Source organism: Microcaecilia unicolor, chromosome 7 (genome assembly GCF_901765095.1).
Source record: "Microcaecilia unicolor chromosome 7, aMicUni1.1, whole genome shotgun sequence".
NCBI classification, from domain to species: Eukaryota; Metazoa; Chordata; class Amphibia; order Gymnophiona; family Siphonopidae; genus Microcaecilia; species Microcaecilia unicolor.
The window spans coordinates 107,891,464-107,910,112 of NC_044037.1; the positions used below are offsets into that span (position 1 = coordinate 107,891,464).

Consider the following 18,649-nt stretch of genomic DNA (forward strand, 5'->3'; position numbering starts at 1 on the left):
CTGCCCATCCACACCATCCACTATCTCCTCCTCTCCCTCAGAGATCCCCTGTAACCAGTTTGCTCAATATTTTTCGACAAAATTTTCTCCATTAGGCAGTCTGTAGATTCTCCTAAGGCAGTCTTTAGACCAGTGTTTCTCAATGAATATGCATGAAAGAGATTTGCATATAATAGAGGCAGTGTATGCAAATTACATATTCATTGTGGATATCCTGAAAACCTGACTGGCAAGGGGTATTCCAGGACTGGACTTGGCAAACACTGCTTTAGACAATGAGACACTGTTATTACTCATGACTCTAAAGATGTGTCTCAGCCTTTGCCCTTTTGCCCTTTATTTGCAGAACTATTGTTCTTTATACAGACTTTCAATTAGACAAATTATGACTTACTCTGAAACCAACAGCTTTTCCTTCAGATTCACTATAGGTGATTAAGGCCTCTAGAGATGGCCTTACTGATGGAGAGAATATTACCCAAAGCCCTTAAGGCTGCTATGGTCTACGCTTTATTAAAGAAGAGCAATATGGATATTTCAGACTAAAATAAACTGTATAATCTCCTAAAAATATTTCCCCAAGCACAGAAATTGGTTTAAGGGTTCCCCAATAGCTAGGAGTGACTTGTGACTTTGGAGGAAGAAAGGGCAGGCCAGTCCTGGCCGGGTGGGGGGGGCCAAGCTCACTGTGTTTTTTAAAAATATTTCTTTATTAATTTTTTTAACAAACATAATATTCATTTATGATTGATAATACACAAATCATGCAAATGTATGAAAGGAAAAAGAAAAAAATTACATTAGATCAGGTCTTTACTAACGTCAACAAATCTATATAAATAAAATCCCCCCTCAGACGTTCTGAAGCTCACTCCATCTGTCCTGAACTTCTGTCCTCCTGGTAGGCTAGGCTATTCGGACTACTTACCCTCAGTCTCAGCCACGCCCATCTGGGCCGTAGGCCACGCCCCATCTGCACATAAAAAGCACCCTCAACGTTCTAAAGCACACTCTGAGGCTTCAACAGTTCGTATGTTCGAAGCTCTGTAACCATTTTTAAGCACACTATATCTCTGCCCCGCCCTGACCTATCAGAGAAGGGAGGAGTGTCACAGCTGCACCGCTCTGACCTATCAAAGGGAACTGAAAAAGGAAAAGGGAGGAGCGTCACACCAAATGACGGACCTATCAGAGGGAAGTCAAATAGAAGAAGGGAGGAGCATCAGAGGCCAAGGGGACGGCCGTATCTATGTCTCATAGGTTTCCTTGCTTTCTTTTCAGTGTATTACAGCTGCAGCCACTTAGGTAAGTCTAGCAAGCCTGTCAGCTACTGAATACAGAAAGCAAAAGATAGCATGTGGGAACTTGCTCCATTTTGTTCTCTGGAATGCAGTGATTATTATACAAATGGTCTTGCTTTCATTATTTTGGTAGGGGCTGCCTTCATGACTGTCCACAGTCCCCCCAGTCCTGACACCTGACAGGGGGGACAGGGAAGGACACTCACTGTCTCACATACGCACTCGCACACACTCATTCTCACATACACACATGCTCTCTCACAGACACACTCACACCCACTCTCTGTCACACACACACACTTGCACATTCTCACTCTCACAGACACTCTCTCAAACATACACACTCCGCGCAAAACCTTGCTAGCGCCCGTTTCATTTCAGCCAGAAACGGGCCTTTTTTACTAGTTGTATATAAAAAAAATCTTACACGTGTAAACAACAATTATATTCAGAATACAACCGTGGAAACATTAATGGCAGGAACTCATTACATTGCTAGCGCCCGTTTCATTGCGTTAAGAAACGGGCCTTTTTTACTAGTTTTAGATAAATGATCCAAGAAAAAGAAATTACTTTGCTTAATCATTAAGCATTTATACATAATCATTCAATCAAAAATAGCATCATTCCCAAGCGGTTCACTCTAATCTGCCAAACAGTGTTACATATGTGACTAAACTGTTACATTAACCTCCTCTCTACGTATTAGGAAATCTTCCAACTGTTTTGGGTCAAAAAACTGATATTGTTTAGCTTGAAATATTACTCTACAGATACAGGGAAATTTCAAAAGGAAATCAGCTCCAATTGCAACCACCCTGGGTCGCAACGACAGAAATACTTTACATCTCTTTTGTGTTTCCCTGGATAGATCTGGAAAAACTCTTATTTTTGAACCCAAAAATAAGGAATCTAAATGTCTCAAGGAAATTTTTAATACTGCATCTCTATTCATTTCCAATGCAAAGGTTACTAACAATGTAGTTCTTTGTGTTATAACCTCTAATGATGATTCCAGAAATGCTGTTAAATTCATTGCACCCTGAGTTTATAAATTATCTGGTTTCTTACCATCAATTTGCAGGTAAAAAGCTCGGGTAATTGGTGGCAATGAATTTTCTGACATTCCTAGAATTTCAACTAGATATTGCTTAACCATTTGTATTGGAGAAAGAGGGTAAAGTAATGAAACCTGCCTTAGTGACCTTAGAGTCACTTTGGGACTTAACTTCTACCACCCACTCTGCCTTACAATCTTTAATTTTTAAGAATACGGAGACAATTAAAGTTTTGTCAGAGACTGCACTGCAGCAGTTACAAATTAATGAACTCCAAGCCTCTGAGATAAAACGTCTGACTGAAAAATCAGAAAAAATTGTAGAACAAACCCTAATTAAAGAGAAGAATTTTACTTCAAGACGCCTGGAATACCTAGAAAATCAAAGAGACATAATTTACGTTTTACAAATTTTCCTAGATGGAGATCTAGGAAAATTTGTAAAACGTAAATTATGTCTCTTTGATTTTCTAGGTATTCCAGGCGTCTTGAAGTAAAATTCTTCTCTTTAATTAGGGTTTGTTCTACAATTTTTTTCTGATTTTTCAGTCAGACGTTTTATCTCAGAGGCTTGGAGTTCATTAATTTGTAACTGCTGCAGTGCAGTCTCTGACAAAACTTTAATTGTCTCCGTATTCTTAAAAATTAAAGATTGTAAGGCAGAGTGGGTGGTAGAAGTTAAGTCCCAAAGTGACTCTAAGGTCACTAAGGCAGGTTTCATTACTTTACCCTCTTAAATATCCGGGAGAGGGGTCTTTATAGCTCGTTTCAGGATACTCACAGTTTTGAGTAAAACTATGTGAGTAGATATCATCTCTGGTTCCTTTAAGCTTTCGGCGTTCGTTCCCGTTGCCAACAAGTTCCCTCCCTGAACGCACTGCTCTCCACTTTGGATTGAGGCGGCAGGACTTGTTTGGAGACTAACTCTTCCGGGTTGAGGGTGCACCGTACGTGCGACAGGGCTTAGTGAAACCCCATCTACGCTGTTGGCTAGCATCGATATGCTAGCTCCGGCAGTAGGAGTGGACACCATCTCAGGACCGGGTGCAATTCCAAACTGCTCCAGCGTTGTCTGTTGGAGCTGAGGTGTCCCGCCAGGGGTAGAGGGAACTTCCCTGACTTTGCCTCTCCTTTTTCCCATCACACTGATAGGTGGGACGCTCACTACAGATAGAGCTGCTGCAAAATCTGGAACGCATCCATCGACGCTATTCACTCCGTCGCCATCTTGGATCCCCCCACTGTGTTTTTTTGTGACTGTGGGGAGGGGGGAGGGAACCAGGGGCCACCAGATCATCAGGGCATTTTTTAATGTTTGGGGGTGGGGTTGGTTCGTTAGACCACCAGGCCATTGGGGAAGACCCATCCAGGGCAGAGTGGTTAGGTTGGGGGTAGGGAAGGAGTGCTGCCAGACACCTCTTTTCTCAACCAGCCATCTAACGCAGCACTAACCCCTTTTTATCACTGATGTTAGTTTTGAGCATCGGCTCCCAGATGCTTGGGTTTATGCTCTTCCACCAGAAGGAAGAGACTGAATTAACAATCTGTAGAATCATCACTTAAGTATCTTGCATAGCCAGTGGCCAGTCAGTATTTCTCACTCCAGCAGGTGGCAGGACGAGCTGTCATGTGCAGCCTAGGCTTGGTGTGGTAGAATTTGATTCTGTTTCTGTGAAGAACTTATTTAAACAAAAAAAAGAAGCATTATTTAATTTACCCTGCTCTAGGGTTGTGGCTGAGGGCGTTACTACTGCTGGGGTGTCCCAGCTCCCTGTCCCCTCTCCCCCTTCCTCACCCCAATAAAATAGTATTTGGGGGTTTTGGGATTGTTCTGTGCCTTGGTCATTTTAACTCACGTAGGGAAGTGTCCTTGAGAACTCGTACTAAGGAGGCTGCAACAGACAACTTAAAGTAAAAAAAAAAACAAAAACAAAAAAACAAAGACCTTCTTTGATTCAGCAGTCTGTGGTTTTTACTGGGTAGCTGGTACAGAAAACATTGCCTTAGCGGGGGTGAAGAGAGACTTAAGTTTCATTTCAGTTCCAGTCACCTTGAGCGTGTCTGTCTGCTCAGGATTTCTGCCTGTTAGTGTGATGGATAAGCAAAAGCACTGTACTGTATGTGGGGAGTGCCATTCAGTCATGGCAGTGTCTGGGTATTGTCATTCCTGTAAGGAAAGTCTTGTCAGTGCTTTTCCAATTAATTCAGTTGAAAGGACTGCTGGAGATTTGGGCCATACCACATTAAGTTTTCACTTGGCAGCAAAGCAGAGAGGTCCCATTTTGGCAGAAAATGCCACCATTTTGAATACTGCAGTGGCAGTTCTGAGTTGAGACGTGCTTCCAGGGCCGCCGAGAGGGGGGGCAGGGGGGACAAAATTCCCCGGGCCCGGACCTCCAAGGGGGGCCCGGCACCGCAGTCCCCTCCACCCACCCCCCTCTGTCCACCACCAGGCCGGGCCCCCCTGAATTCAAATCATAGCGCCTCACCTCAACCTCGCGCTGTGTGAAAGAAGTGCAGCAGCAGCAGTCTGCAGATCATCTCCCTTCGGGCCTTCCCTCCCTGTGTCCCGCCCTCGTGCAAGCTATGTCAGACGAGAGCGGTACACAGGGAGGGAAGGCCCGAAGGGAGGCGATCTGCAGACTGCCGCTGCTGCACTTCTTTCACATGGAGTGAGGTTGAGGTGAGGCGCTATGATTTGAATTCAGGGGGGCCCAGCCCGGTGGTGGACGGAGGGGGGCGGCGGCGACGACGACGACGACCTTGGGGGGGGGGGGGCGGCAGCGGCCGGGCCTGGCCCAGTCTCTCAGCAGCCCTGTGTGCTTCCTGCCTTAGCTGCCTGGTATATGGAAACTTCCATTCAGAGTACTATTCAGTACAACTCCAATTCTCTTGATGGATTTTCTCCTGAAATTGTGCTGCATTTTTACCATGTCTACTGTATGAGAAAGGGCTTCGGTTAAGGGAGCTATATGGAGGAGATCTGGGTCTAATGTGATGCTTTTAAATGCCCAAGAATTTAAGGGAAGGAATTAGAAGATGCAACTTCCTTATGTTCATGTTAAAGATTGTTTATCCCTCTTTAACTAGTGCTATGGTAGATAATCCTCTATTGATAGGAGTTAGGAAGCCCTCAGGAACATTTGTGGTACGCCAGGCCATAAAAGACTTAGGGCTTCTTTTACAAAGCCACACTAGTGATTCCCGCATGGCAAATGAGAGGAAGCCCATAGGAATTGAGGGGTCATTTTACAAAGGCACGGTAAAAAGTGTCCTGCGGTAGTTTGGGCATGTGCTTTGGATGCACTCTGGGACGTTTCTTTACTTTGTCTGGAAAAAAGGGTTTTTTTATGGTTCGGGAAATAGACAGACGGCAAAATTAAAACTAGCGTGCACCTATTTACTACTACTACTACTACTACTATTAAACATTTCTATAGCGCTACTAGACTTACGCAGCGCTGTACACATTAACATGAAAAGACAGTCGCTGCTCAACAGAGCTTACAATCTAAATTGGACAGACGAACAGACAGCTAGGGGTGGGGAAATTGCAGTGGTAGGGGTGATAAGTGAGGGTGTTGAGTAAGAGAGTCATGGTTAGGAGTCAAAAGCAGTAGCAAAGAGGTGGGCTTTAAGCCTAGACTTGAAGACAGCCAGAGACTGAGCCTGACGTACTGGCTCAGGGAGTCTATTCCAGGCATAGGGAGCAGCGAGATAGAAGGACCGGAGCCGGGAGTTAGCAGTGGGGGAGAAGGGGGACGACAGGAGACATTTACCCAGCGAACGGAGTTCACGGGGAGGAGTGTAGGGAGAGATGAGAGCGGAAAGGTACTGAGGAGCTGCGGAGTGGATGCACTTGTAGGTCAAAAGGAGAAGTTTGAACTGTATGCGGAAGCGGATAGGGAGCCAGTGAAGCAACTTGAGGAGAGGGCTAACGTGAGTATAGCGACTCTGGCGGAATATAAGACGCGCAGCAGAGTTTTGGACAGATTGAAGAGGAGATAGATGGCTGAGCGGGAGACCAGCGAGAAGCAAATTGCAGTAGTCTAGGCGAGAGGTGATAAGGGTGTGGGTAAGGGTGTTTGGTAGCGTCCTCGGAGAGGAAAGGGCGAATTTTGTTAATATTATAGAGAAAGAAACGACAGGTTTTGGCAATCTGCTGAATATGAGCAGAGAAGGAGAGAGCAGAGTCAAAGATGACTCCAAGGTTGCGTGCAGACGGGACAGGGAGGATGAGAGTGTTATCTACTGAAATAGATTTACGGCCTGAGCTCTTAATGCCTCCCATTGGCTTAGTGGTAAGGGCTCACATGCTGCCCGCACGGCAACAGTACAGTGTGTGCCAACTGCCGATTACCACTGGGAATGCTCCCCACAGTAGAAAATAGAAAATTATTTTCTGCCGCAGGATTCAGCGCACGCCAAACTCGGAGTTACCACCAGGTGCCCGCGCTAGCCCGGCGGTAGTGCCAATTTGGTGCACGCAGCACGCAACCCACGCATTAGCCCTCCCGCGCCTTTGTAAAAGGGCCCCTGAATGGGCTTCCTCTCATTTGCCGCACTGAGAATCGGTAGCGCGGCTTTGTAAAAGAGGTCCTTAATATTTTAGGTCCTAATTTGGGCTGGTACTACTGGGCAGCTCGATGAAGTCAGTTGCTGGATTGAGAGAGTGCCCAAGACCAGAGCCGTAGCGAGGGGAGCTGACACCCGGGGCGGGTCGCCGCTGCGCACCCCCCCCCCGGGTGCAGCACGGCGCACCCTCCTCCCGCTGGAGCGCACCCCCCCGGAGCGCATACCCTCCCCCCCGGAGCGCATACCTCCCCCCCCCCCCCCCCGGAGCGCATACCTGCGACGAGGGACGGGCGGGAGGGCCGATCCGCCCCAACTGCACGTTGCTCGGGTGTGTCTGCTCCGCGCTGGTTCATTGCTCTCTCTGTCCCGGAACAGGAAGTAACCTGTTCCGGGGCAGAGAGGGCAGTGCACCAGTGCGGAGCCGACACCCCCCAGAGGCGTGCACCCAGGGCGGACCGCCCCCCCTGCCCCCCCCCCCTTCCTACGCCACTGCCCAAGATGAAGCGGATGTAGATTTGGAGCAAAAGCATTTTCCTTGTTTTGCATTGAAACACTTGTTATAGCTATTGGATGTCCCTCAATATATTAGGAATGTTATTGCTAATCCTTTTATGATAAACCAGACACTCAATACAAATAATCCAAACAACTCACTGGTAGACTAACTTAAGCTCAAAACATAACCAAAGGAAGCACAAATTAAAGGAGTAATGCCCTCAGATATTTAGAAAACCTATGTGGCAGTCATCATAAACAACCGTTAAAGGGTGGAATGTCCACTTCTTTCATTGGGCAACTTACTCCAAGTAGAGAAAAGTGCAATCATATGCTACAAAACCAAAATGTGCACTCAAATATTTTAAAAGTTTTTTTTAAGTTTTTCAAATTTTCATAAACCACTTTTATCATATTTATCATATACTCAAACATGTGTATCTAAAAAGTCAGCTTTAAAATAAATCATCATCCAGCAACTTATCATGTATAAACAAATAAATAAATAAATAGTACTTATCTTATCAGGCCAGGGTCAATAACAATGATCAATGTCATGGGCACTACAACACTATAAGATGCTACATACGCAGAGTCATGACAGAGACCACGCCAGATTCCCCTGCTCTGAAATCACCCAGCACTGTGAGTTTGTTTGTTTGTTTGTTTGTTTGTTTGTTTATTTATTTATTTATTTATTTATTGCATTTGTATTCCACATTTTCCCACCAAAGGTTTAAGGTGGCTTACATATTGCTAAAAAGGTGGTTCCAAAATTTAGATTTCACTCTAATTGTTTCATCAGGGACTTGGGTGAGGGCTGGCACATTTTTGTAGCACATGATTGCACTTTTCTCTACTTGGACTTCGCCCGAAGAAGTGTAGATTCCATTTCCACCCTTTAGCGGTTGTTTACGATGACCGCCATGTGGGTGTCTAAATATCTGAGGGCAATACTCCTTTAATTTGTGCTTTCTCCTGGTTATGTTTTGAGCTTAATCCTTTTATGAACTACCTTTTGCTTCTTTGGGGCAAGTATGGAGTGTGTTCTTGGGTCTTCACATTGGCTCCTATTTGTCAAGAGCCACACTTTTGGATGGGGCGGGAGTGTGGAGTGTTGTCCTGATGGGACAACAAGGGGCTAGTCAGATTTTGGCAATTGCTGGAAGTGGGGAAAATGTGGTTCTTTGAGAATTTAAAAGGACAATATACTCTTCCTGGTAAAGATCTCCTCCCCCCTCTCAGGTTAAACATTTTCTTACGACTCAATGTTGATTGTGGGATGATCCAGAGAACAGTGAGCACCTGGAAAATTTATGGGTGGCCCTGGAAAAATGGAAGGGATCAGTTTCCATTTTATATAAATTCTTTCGAGGAAATAAGTTTATATGGTATAATTTTATGCAACAATGGGAGGTAGATCTTGGGAGGGAATTTACTCCAGGGGAATGGAAACATATATTTTGTGAGGTAAAGAAATCATTTTTTCTGTACCTTGATTAAAGAAAATGCATATAAAGTAGTAACTCATTGGTACCATATCCCAGTAAGATTAGTAGCTATGTATCCCCAGGGCACTACTGATGTTTGTTGGTGATGTTTGGAGAATAGGGGGGCATTTTTACATATTTGGTGGTCTTGTTGGAAGATCCAAGCATTTTGGACTTTAGTGGTATCTTATTTGGGACGTTGCTTAGGCGTTCGATTCTCTCTTTTTTTGTTGTTTTTTAATATTTTGCCACGTCAATACAGTTAGAACATATCTGAAAGGTGTACAAACAGCCAACTTATGTCCCTATACAGTTTCTTAAAATAGATACACCAATGAGGTATACATATAGCTTTCTCGTATTGACTTTTATATATCAAACATTAAAACTTGGTGTTCGATTCTCATTTGATCCTGCAGCTTGCTTACTGGGACTTCACAATAAAAAAGGACTCAAATGACAAGTGAGGATTAAATGTATCTGCCTGGCAAGAACTAAATGTGTGATTACTTTTAAAGGGAAACATTTTGAAGGTCTGACACTATTGGATTGGACTTTATGAGCAAAAGTGATTTGGAGCAACTGACTGATAAACGCCATGGGAATTTCAAACTATCACATGATGAATGGACTCATTTGGCCGAGTTACTTGCTTGGGGGGAGGGAGGGTAAGTTTGAGGGGTGCTTGCTGAAGAACCAACAGCAAGCACCTCAATGGACTGGAGTTCAGGTTCTTTCGGGGGGGGGGGGGGGGAGGAAGAGAGAGACTTTGTTAATTGTATGGTTGGTTATTTCTTGTGGGATGATATTGAGTTTTTGCTTATTCTTTTTCTTAAATTGATTGATACAAAAAAATAAAAAGACAATATTTACAGAGTGGGAGACACCAGATGCAGGGTTCTGACTAGAGCAGTCTATGACCAAGCTCTATCCCAGTGGCGTATCCAATCAAGGTGCATGTGTTGTGTACACATCCTGTAGGTCCCTCCCTTCTCTCTACCGCCGCATCTCTCTCTCTCTCTCTCTCTCTCTCTCTCTCTCTCTCTCTCTCTTTCTCCCTTCCCTTACCAACCTGGCCCCAACAAGATCTGTAATTCCTCCATCCCTCGTGCCTTAAAATCACTTCCAGTCTTTGCCCGGGCAGCGCCAGTGGCAGTGACACTCACCAGGGCTTTCTCTCTGAACCTTCCCTCCCCTTCTGACGCAACTTCCTGTTTTCTGAAGGGTGGGACAGTTCAAAGAGAAAGCCATAGTGCATTAGAAACATATCACTGAGATTCCGACTCTAAAAAAATTAAAGAGAGTGGAGGTTGTGATCACCTGGGATATTCTTATTCTAACTGATAGAAGCTCCATGTGAAAAAATACAAGAACAGCATTGATCATGGAGTAGCCTAATGGTTAGTACAGTGGGCTGAAAATCTGGGGAACTGAGTTCAATTCTCACTGTAGCTCCTTATGACTCTGGGCAAACTACATAACCCTCACATTAAGGCAGTACATCAAATCCATGATCCTGATCATCTTTTTCAAGTAGAGGTCACTTCAGAGATTCTAGAAGATATAGGCTAGTATGCAACATAGTTGTTTTCTATTCAGAGGTCAGTCCTTTCAAGAAGGTTGTAGAAGGAGTAAGATGCCACCCCAGGTACTTTCAGAACTTCCAAATATCTGTAGTGAAGGTTTACAGGCCCAGACTTTAGGGCTTCCTATGTGAGGTCGATTAAAGTTGTTTAACTGGAGGTGGGCCCAGATAACTAAGGATCAGTGGGGTTTTGAGATTATTCAAGACAGTTGCATTTTAGAATTTGCCTGCACTCTATTCAATGCATTTCTGTAATCCTCATGCCATTCTCTTCTAAATATGAGAGCTTTTGAAGAAACGCTAGTCACATCACTACAATTAGAAACATTAGTCTCTGTTCCTCCGGAGAGGAACAGGCAGCTACTCCATCTACTTTGTTGTTCTGAAAAAGGAAAGGACTTTTCATCTGATTTTTGATCTAAAAGAGACTATGATAAAATGAGATGAACAGTGAAAAAAAAACTTAGAGGAGCAGCTGAGAAGGTCAAAAATTTACATCAGGCGTGGATGCTGTTCAAAAATACCATCCTGGAAGCCCAGGCCAAATATATTCCGTGTATTAAAAAAGGAGGAAGGAAGACCAAACGACAGCCAGCATGGTTAAAAAGTGAGGTGAAGGAAGCTATTAAAGGTAAAAGAAAATCCTTCAGAAATTGGAAGAAGGAACTGACTGAAAATAATAAGAAACAGCATAAGGAATGGGATTAGTTCTCTTTCTATTGTATTTTCTGTTCTTTGTTGTGTCTTGTTTTGCTGTTTGGTATTTGTCTCATTGCTCTTTGGTCTTTCCTGTACTGCAGACTATTTTATCACATTATACTGTATTTGACTTGACGTATCCTCAGACAAAGGGACATGTGTCATACATAATAACTAAATTAAGGGATCCTTTTACTAAGCCATGCTAAAAAGTGGCCGGCACTGCTGTCAGCACATGGGTTTCCCATGCGCTGCGGCCACTTTTAGTGCAGCAGTAAAATGGCCACGCACTAATTTTCCCATTAGCTTGTGAAAAACCAATTTGGATAGTAATCACTTCAATGTACACATACCACACCAAAAAGAAGTGAAAGGAAATAAAGAAAAATGTTTCTTCGCCAGAGAGCAATATGAAGGAGGAGCAAAAAAATGGAGAAAAAGAAGACCTCAGCTGGCTGTGATATTCTGAAAAAAGTGTTTACTATTCACACCAACGGACATAGCATACTTCTTCACACAGCTCACAGGATCTATCATAGGCCAAAAACCTCCAAAAACACCAGCGCGGAAACTTCGGTCGTTGACAGACAATAGATTGGTAATTCCATCTCCATCCAAAACTAGATGGAAATCAACGCGAACATCTGCATTTTTCTTCTTAACCCCTACCCTTTGGAACTGCCTTCCTATAGAACTTAGGCTTGAAGACTCCTACACTCATTTCCGCAAAATTTTAAAAACGCATTTTTTCAAGACGTATTTGAAGATATTGTTTAATACAAAACTAAATATAAAATAACGGAAAGGGATAGGAGAAGAGAAGAAAGAAGAAGGGGGAGGGAGAGAATAGGAGAAAAGGAGAAAGAAAGGTTGGAAAAAAAAAGAGAATATACTTTTCTTTTCTTGTTTATATTTCTCCAGATTTTATTAAATGTTTTTATGATTATAGCTTAAGTAATTCATATGAATTGTTTTTAATTGACTGTCTGGTTTGCAGTGCTTTCCTATCATAAATGGATTTCAGAGTATGTTTTATAATATTTTAACGTTATATTTTAATGTTATATTACATTGTAAACCATTCTGACTTACTTTTGTAATAAGTGATGGTCTAGTAAATGAATAAACGATAAACGATTTTCCTTTTGAACATTCTTAACAATTTTCAAATTCAATGCTCTCTCATGCAAAAATAATGTTGATACAATCCATCCATGTATTTTAGTAATTGCGCGTCTTATACTTTTTCTTAATTTTCTTGTATATTTAACTTGCATAAAAACATCACTTAGCTTCTTCAGAAGGAGTGATCCCAATGGGGACCCATTCACCTTCAGGCTTCTTCAGGGGAACATATGCCCTGCTGATGGTTATTGCATATTGTAGCTGTGTGACTTACACCCACTATAGTGATGTAGTTTGTGGCCATTAGCACCAGGAGCCCTTACCACCATCTATTTAGGAGGTGATAAGGGCTCCCACCCTACTCCTGTGCTAATCGGGTAGTGTGCAGTAATTTGCCTGCGCTACCCTATTAGCCCAGGCGCGCCTACTGTCTGCCCCCAGACATGCCTCCCACAGCAAAAAGGCAAAAAATAAAAACTATATATTTTTTACTGTTGGAGTAGCACGTGATGATAATCAAACTACCACGGGTTGCCTCAGTGTGTCCCATGATAGTGTCCTTTTACCGTGTGTCAGGCCCGCGTTTGGCCTACCCCGCCTTAGTAAAAGGGCCCCTAAATAAATATGTTTGATATAAGACTCACCCAACATTATTCAACCCAACTATAAAAGTTAGCCAAAGACTTACAAGTGCTTCAACAGTGGACCATCATATATAGAAAAACATGGCACATCTTGTTTTTTCTTATGAAACAGAAAATGAATACAAATTAATAAAGATTCAATATTTTTTTCAATTCTAGGGAAACATACAACTGGAGCCAGCCCACATAAAATGGCAAGAAACATTGCAGATATTGTGCCAGATGCAGAGAAGAATTTAGGTTTGTAGTATTGACACCAAAACAAACAAGGAGGCAAAAGCTAACCTACCAATATTGGAAGCAACAGACAACACCAGGAAACAAAGTAATCCAAAATAGAAGTTCCAGACTAGTTTATTAACAAAAACATGACTGATGTGTGGCCATGTTTCACCTAAGAAGGCTGCATCAGGGGTCAGTAGATGTTTATAAGTCACAAGAACAGTATGGCAAAAGACTTCCAACAAAAAAATAAATTAACTAACTACTCTATGAATGTCTTTCTGTCATACAACAGGGGAGGAAATTGTCACCGCTGTAACTTTTTGTTTCCTGGTGCTAACTATTGCTTCCGGTTGGTAGCATTAATAAAAGTGACATCTGGGGGGGGGGGGGGGGGGGGGGGGGGGGATTGACTATTTGCACAGTGTTTTGGAAACTGTTTCAGAAAGAGTATTTTGGCATCCTAAACCTGTCATGTGGCTGGATGACCTCCTGAAGTTCCTTCCAACCCTAACTTTCCATGATTCTAGGCAGAGCTTGAAGGGGGGCAGCATGCACTAGTACCTTGTGTGGGCACATCTCTGTGCCCCCATTTTGTTCTAGCTAGAGCAGAAGAGGCTAGAATGAATATGGGCCAACAGAGCCCATTCTGGCAACCAATGAAAAGAATTACCAGCTGACCTGGAATCAATACTTCTGTTTCCCTCACTGGGCTGCAGCAAGCCAGCTACCAGCACAGGGATGCAATGTGAACATTCTCCTGCTCTCCTCAGCTGTTCCGAATCCTTTTCATACATTCTTCTAGTTTAGAATGGAAGTGGACACCATGGGCAAAGGAAGGGAGAGGTGACCAGGGAACAGGTGGTTTCTCTGCTGCCCAGAACAGCCAGTCTATTACTGCTGTGTGTGCTGCACCCTCTTTCCCTTCTCTCCTGGATTTGGAGAAGCTGCATCAGCCCACCACAACCCCAGAGCTGGGACAAAAACTGGAATGTGTGAATGAGTGGAGGAAATGGGAAGAACCTACAGGAGTAAGATAATGAACTGGATGAGATCTAGAAATTAGATACATAGAAGGGGCTGAAAGAGGGAAAGGATGGTCTGGAAAGGTTAAGAGAGGAAGACAGGACCTGGTTTGGGGGTATGATAAAAGGGGAAGAAATCAAGGATTGGAGAGAGAGACATAAAAGCAGATAAAAGACTGAGAAAAGGCCATAAGTAGAAAAGTAGAAAGGTGGGAAAGGTCTTCAGTATAGCAATATGTAACACTGCCACTGGGCCCACTAGTCTTGCATGGATTCTTATTGATTGTGAGTGAAGAGATTACATAAATTGCAGCTCTGTTCTCTTGTAAGCAAACTAAACCTCTATCCAATAGAACTGCCGCTATGAAATCTGTACATAGTAACTTTGTACTCTGTTTTGATGATAGATATCTTTACCCTTGGTATTGGAGATGCCCACAAGGGGGAGCTTGAGGAAATAGCCTCAAAAAAAGAGGAGCAAAGGGCTTTCTACCTTCGCAACTTTGATGACTTGAAGATGGTTACCATGGAAATGTATAATCAGGGTAAGTCTTTAATAGGCCCAGCCATTATGCTCTTGCTCTTCATTGCTCCCTCCCTCCCATCCAGTGTTCTTAATTTAATGTTCATTCTGCTTTGCTGGAAAAAACAGCTTGAGGTGGATAACAAGGGCCCAGTATTCATATTATAATTCCAGTAAAACAAATATCTCTTGTGCTGCTGTTCTACTGGTCCCCACCCAAATGCCCACTGCTGTTCTTCTACTCAACCACATCTTCTCTTGATGCTCTCCTATTGCTCCAAGCCACCATAATATGATGCTTAAAATGTATTTCTAAAAACTCACCAAATACTTCAAATACTCTCCACCTGAAATGTTCACCTACATCACCTCCTTCCAGGAAACTGTGGAAATATTAAAAGATGTGTGTGTTCCTATACCATGTTACTGTATGATGGGGAGTCAAACCAGACCTGAACTGATCCAAAACTTGTGTATATTCCTTCCTATATTACGCCTCTTGCTAAGGGCCAGGCCTACTACTGGGGCCTGTCAGTTTGGTTCTCACAAGATGGCCTAACAAGTTATCTTTGCAACATACATTGCTTTTCTCAGGAGCTGGGAGCTGAGATCATGCCTTTCATATAAGGTAACCTTGGCAGTTGCTGACAGGCTGAGGACACAGTATGAGCCTAACATGTCCAGATTGTTGCATTTGTGGAGAGAGACAGAGAGAGGACACAAGGGTATTGTTCTGACTGTGCACGTAGAACAGATAACCGGCTAGCCAATGGCTACCGACTTTGCACGTGAACTCCCATCAGGAGAGACTGATAGAATACAGGAACAATCCATATATGGTATAAGGCAACCTAATGGTGCTAGTTTATGGGAAATCACATGATTTATGAGAAATGGAATTTGCAACAATTTATATATATATATATATGATGTCTGGGAGGTGTTAGCAGAGCAGTCCTTGTCTTTCAGGATGCGCATTTGCTGACTGACAACCTGCTTCAGGGAGAGAACTATTGTTTGTATTTTTTTTGGCTCTGTGATGATAAAGGTAATTTACTGGCTGCGACTAATGGAGTCTAAGTTCTCTTCTTTATCTGTGTTTTCCCTCCCTGGGGGGGGGGGGGGGGGCGGCTAAGGGATGGAAATACACACTTGGATGGAATGTTTTAATTTTTTCCTGAATTAGAACAGAAATTGAATGATTATTTGAACATCTCTGCTGAACCTGAGCTGGAATGGGCCTGTAAATAAAGGAATTCAAGTTCAGAATAAAGATTTGACTTAAAAAGAAAAAAGAAAACATAAAAAAAACAGGATGTGATGCAGTCACTAGTTCCAGACCCAAAAAGAATTAGAATGAACACTGCTCCAAACCTAGTGTCAGCTGTGACTGTACCGTAATCCCAGAGATGCCAAGGCTCACTCATTAGGAGTATGTCATACTCATTTGAAATCTCACTCTCTCATGCTTTGAGCCCTATTTCTCACTCATCAGAGCTTCAGAACCACTGATCTTGACCACTGCTTTCATGAGAGAAGCTTAAGAGAAGTAAACGGAGTGGCCCAATCAGTAGAAAGAAATCTGAGCACACCTTCCTGCCTACTGCTTCCCCTTGTCCTGTCCCTTTTCCCTTTTCCCTTTTCTGCAAGTAAATGTGCTCTGAAACCAATATACTTTTTACTGGGTGGAAGATCATTTTTAGCTCAAAAACTTTACCCAAATTGCTTCCCACTTTGTCTGTATTCTTTCAGAGGCTTCGCCCCCAAAAAAGCCACTATAGTTTAATGCTGTTTTGATTCATTTGCAAAGCAGTACTAAAATTACATTATTCTAGATTTATACTCTGGATATACCGTCTGGAAAATCTCACTCTTTGGCCTTCAATCTCACTCTTTGGGATGGTTCACCCTTGGCATCTCTGTAATCCCCTACATCCCAGGGATTCTGAGCAGACCAAATTATAGCAAACTAGAATCGGCTTGCTGCAATGCTCACAATTTCAAATGTGTTTTTTGTGACCTACAGTTTGGAAAGCACTTAGACCAAAGGTTTGGATCTGCTCTAGCAACAAAAAATGTATGCATTCAAATGAATCTGACACTGTAGCAATAAAACCCCGTAGTTCTCTCCACTATCCACTAGATGTCAGCAGCAATATGGCAGTCAAGGAGGTTTGAGACTGAGGTTGCCAAGCTGAAGCCTGTCGACCCAAGGAGGTTTTCATTCTCCCCAATGCAGCCACCCCCACCATCTTGGTACACACAAAAACCAATGTAATTGATAAGCTCTGCCTACTGGCTTCAGGAGTGGAGGAGTGGCCTAGTGGTTAGAGTGGTGGACTTTGATCCTGGGGAACTGGGTTCGATTCCCACTGCCAGGCACAGGCAGCTCTTTGTGACTCTGGGCAAGTCACTTAACCCTCCATTACCCCAGGTACAAATAAGTACCTGTATATAATAAGTAAGCTGCATTGAGCCTGCCATGAGTGGGAAAGCGTGGGGTACAAATGAAATAAAAATAAAATAATGGGCCAAGCACACTCCTGTTAATCAAATCTCCTTGATAGTACTGGTGACAGAGCTAGAGTCCTCTCTGAGTTGCTCCCCTGCCACCTATACTGATTGGTTCATTCTCTCAGTGATAGACATCTGAATGGATTAAAGAGAGCCATTCAAACTGTGTCTCTCAGAGAGGGGGCGGGAACAGCTGTTTTCAGCACAGCCCTAGCAGACTATTTAATTGAATTTGGTGACTGATACCTGCTGCAGCTTATTTATTCTGAGTTACATGATAACTATTTAGACTCGGGTGCAAAATCTTAGAAGAGTGGTAGGGGTACCTGGGATGTACAACTTTCAATCTATGTGCATGCGTAAACCAGCTGTCTGAAAATTACTCGCCCTCCATATTACTAAAGGTACACAGGATGTTCCACAGCGCTTGCCCTTTTACTTGCATTAAGAGGTGTTCTGAGGCGTGGGATCAGACAACAACACACGTAGGCTGTACTTTCAAGAAAATGTACTTCCACAAAGTCAGGTGCAAATGTCCTTCCAAACTGAATGTATGTGCACACTTCCTCATTGAAATTTAGTGTCGAGTCTGTCTTTCTTCCACATTAGATAGTTTGAAATTTTCTCCTCTAATTTATATATTTGGCTGTGTTTCAGAAGGTGCCTCTGGCTGCGGGGGGAGAGGGATGGTCTCTAGAACTTATGCGCGAATATCCAGGGGAGAGATGGCCAAAGAGAAGCAGTGGCCATGGCAAGTTTACATCAAAATCAAGGTGAATAGTGTTGTCACGTACAGACAGAAGTACCCATACTGAGGGCATATGGCAAGGGTTGGCAACTTGTGGCATGTACTGGGGCCGATATTCAGACTGCAGAAGGTAGCCCGGCTAACTCCTGCAGTCGGCAGTGAACCAAGAAATTCAGTGCCAAGTCATATCCAGCGACTGGCATTGAAATTCTGGAGGGTTTTTATGACTGCTATGAACATACCTGGTTAAGCCAATATTCATCAGCTGACCAGCTGTTATAGCAGCCAAAGATAGATGTGCAATGTTTGTGGGTCTATCTGGACACTAAACTTAGCCAGTCAGCCGCTGAATATTGATGCTAACCAGCTATGTCGCAAGACATAGCCGGTGACCAGCCTAGCCACTAAACACTAATATGCAGCCGAGATAGCTAGCTATCCCACACTGAATATTTGCAATTAGCCTGCTTAAGACTATTTAACCAGCCAGGAGATGTTCCTGGCTGGTTAAATAGCGCTGAATATTGGGGGGGACTGTCTCTTGCATACTGATCCCAACTGCTATAGATTCAGACACTGAGGGACAGATATTCAAAAAAGTTTAAACAGACAAGAGAGACTCCGGCCCGGTTAACCTCACTGAGCT

General features: G+C 43.3%; 1 protein-coding gene across 3 annotated transcripts in view; it reads left to right on the forward strand.

The window, feature by feature from the left end:
- LOC115474730 (complement C2-like) overlaps positions 1-18,649 on the forward strand; it is a 96,196-nt gene that overhangs the window by 39,711 nt on the left and 37,836 nt on the right. For 2 of the 3 annotated variants that reach the window (XM_030210357.1, XM_030210359.1), the window contains exons 9-11: positions 13,131-13,211; positions 14,626-14,763; positions 17,913-18,028. In XM_030210357.1, the coding sequence (XP_030066217.1) occupies positions 13,131-13,211; positions 14,626-14,763; positions 17,913-18,028 (335 nt within the window). The remainder of the gene's footprint in view (positions 1-13,130; positions 13,212-14,625; positions 14,764-17,912; positions 18,029-18,649) is intronic. The other variant, XM_030210358.1, reaches the window with a different exon arrangement.